General features: G+C 56.4%; 1 protein-coding gene across 1 annotated transcript in view; it reads right to left on the reverse strand.

Annotated features, from left to right (window-relative positions):
* The window catches only part of LOC102032457 (dual oxidase maturation factor 2), a 5195-nt gene that overhangs the window by 2327 nt on the left and 609 nt on the right, over positions 1 to 2259 (reverse strand). The window contains exon 2 of the mRNA XM_005425884.1: positions 2159 to 2216. Within this exon, the coding sequence (XP_005425941.1) occupies positions 2159 to 2216 (58 nt within the window). The remainder of the gene's footprint in view (positions 1 to 2158; positions 2217 to 2259) is intronic.

The following is a 2259-nucleotide window of genomic DNA, read 5'->3' on the forward strand; positions in this document are numbered from 1 at the left end:
AGGAATGCTGATTCAGCCACCAGGACGTGCCCCAACCAGCTCCCACACCCTGCAGAGCTCAGGTCCTCCCCTTGCCAAGCATCCACTCCCTGGATCCGGGAACAGCGGAGCTCTGATCCCCAGGCATGGCCATCCTGATCTGATTCCTCCTTGGACATCCTCTCCAGAGCTTCCCTGCAAGCTGCCCACCATGGCAAGCCCCACAGCAGCCAGGGCTCAGAGATGAGCCTGTCTGTCAGCCACAGGAACAGGGGTGAGTCTCATTTCCCACATCCAGCTCCCTGAATTGCACTGTCAGTGAACAGTAAAAGTCATTGTCAAAAGGAGAGGTTGAGAGGGGTGGGAAGTGCCATCACAGCTTGGGCAGTCATTGCAGCTGGGAAAAAAAAGAAAAATTGGAAGCTTTTCTGGTGTTTGTCTTTGGGAGCAGGGTATCCTCTTCTGAAGCACTTGCACTTTGCAGTGGGCTTCATTTTCCAACGGGGAAGGTAGAGCCGATGGTTTGATGTCAGGCTGAACAAAACCCTCCTGAGAAAATGTTCGGTTGCTGAGTCAACTTGTGAGGGCATTGATGCAGTGGGAGCTCCACAGGAATGTTTTTGGCTGCAGGGGTGAGTGTGCCCTGCTGCTGCCAGGCAGAAACTCTGACGCTGCTCCAGAACAATCTGTTCTTCCCTGTGCCCGAGCAGAGCCCGACTGCAGCCCTGTCCCCCAGTGCTGCTGGAGGCTCTGCAGGGCTGAGCTGGCTGTGGCTGTGGGACCAGCCCTGGCCTCCACCCCTGTGCCACCTCCAGCCTGGCACCCGGTTCTCAGGCGGCTCTGGTGCCACCCCACACGCTGGGATGGTCCCTGGGCCCCACAGCTGGTCCCAGCCTGGCTACCTAATCCTGGTGCCTGGTCAAATCAGAGCTGAATCTTTGGGTTATCATTATCCCTCTCCATCATCCCTCTCTGAGCAGTCCTGTAATCCACCTTGTCCTTCACAGCAGGAGGGATGCTTTGGTTTAGGGTCAGGGTTGGCTTCTCTTGCCACCTAGCATCTTCTACCCCCTCGGTACATCCTTTCTTACCCATCCTGTTGCCTGAGCTGGAAATCCCACTGCCTGGTTTCCACCATCAGTTATTACAGAAGATTTCCTGGTTTTTACTAAATTAAATCCTCTCCTTCATCTCCTCTGACCTTGCTCCTTGGCAGGTCTTTACCCCACCGCTGCAATCGCTGCCCTGCCTGTGCTTTATTCCAACCTGCTCCCTCCACATCCCTGCCAGGCTCCTCACAATCTCCAAACACGCCTGGCTGCAGCACAAGAGGGCTCACAGAGTGGGGGAAATAATGGAAAACTGGTGAGGAGGACTGTAAACACATCAACCAATGTGCAGCTGGGGTGTAGCAAAAGCCAGAGATCACAGTGAGCACTGTCTAGCCTTGTGTGCTGGGGAAGTGGAGCGCCTATTGAACAAGGGAATATCAAAGTACATCAGTGAGCTGCACCTGCACAAATCCCTGCAGCACAGGTGAAAACAGCAGGTTTGGTGACCCTTGGTGCCAGTGCCCTCCTTGTCCCTACCCAGTGCTGCTCTGAGGGTCCCCTGCAGGGCGAGGTAATGAGAATAAACCTGCTCTTTGCAGTTCATCCCTGCCTGTCAGGTTGTTCCTGCACCCTGCCCGTGTCAGGTTGCACACACAGCTGGAGGAACGTGGGGCTGTGCAGCCTGAGGGAGCTGGGGCTGTTTGAGTTACACCAGCAAAACTCCCAGGAGTAACCACGGGCACCTCCAAGCGCCCTCAGCCCAGGGAAGGGGAAAGGAAGGGAAGGGAAAGCCATTTTGGGAACTGTGTGACCGCTTTGAAGAGCAAGGCTAAGGTAGACCCCACGACCAGCTGTGGTTGTGCCCCTCAGCTCACACTTCCCAGCTCCAGGGTTCAATCCTTCCCCCAGAGCTATCCCTGGGGGGCTGCCCTGAGCCATCCATCCATCCCCAGAGACATCCATCCCCAGAACTGCCCTGAGCCATCCATCCATCCATCCCCAGAACTGCCCTGAGCCATCCATCCATCCCCAGAGACATCCATCCCCAGAACTGCCCTGAGCCATCCATCCATCCATCCCCAGAACTGCCCTGAGCCATCCATCCCCAGGGGCTGCCCAGCACTCACCGACAATCACCACTCCCACGAAGAGGCTGAAGAGAACACGGAGAGTCCAGTAGAGCCTCTGCAGGGAGAGAGGTGGGACATGAGGCAGCAGCAACAGCAGG

The sequence above is a fragment of the Geospiza fortis genome, unplaced genomic scaffold, assembly GCF_000277835.1.
Source record: "Geospiza fortis unplaced genomic scaffold, GeoFor_1.0 scaffold317, whole genome shotgun sequence".
In the NCBI taxonomy this organism is placed as follows: domain Eukaryota; kingdom Metazoa; phylum Chordata; class Aves; order Passeriformes; family Thraupidae; genus Geospiza; species Geospiza fortis.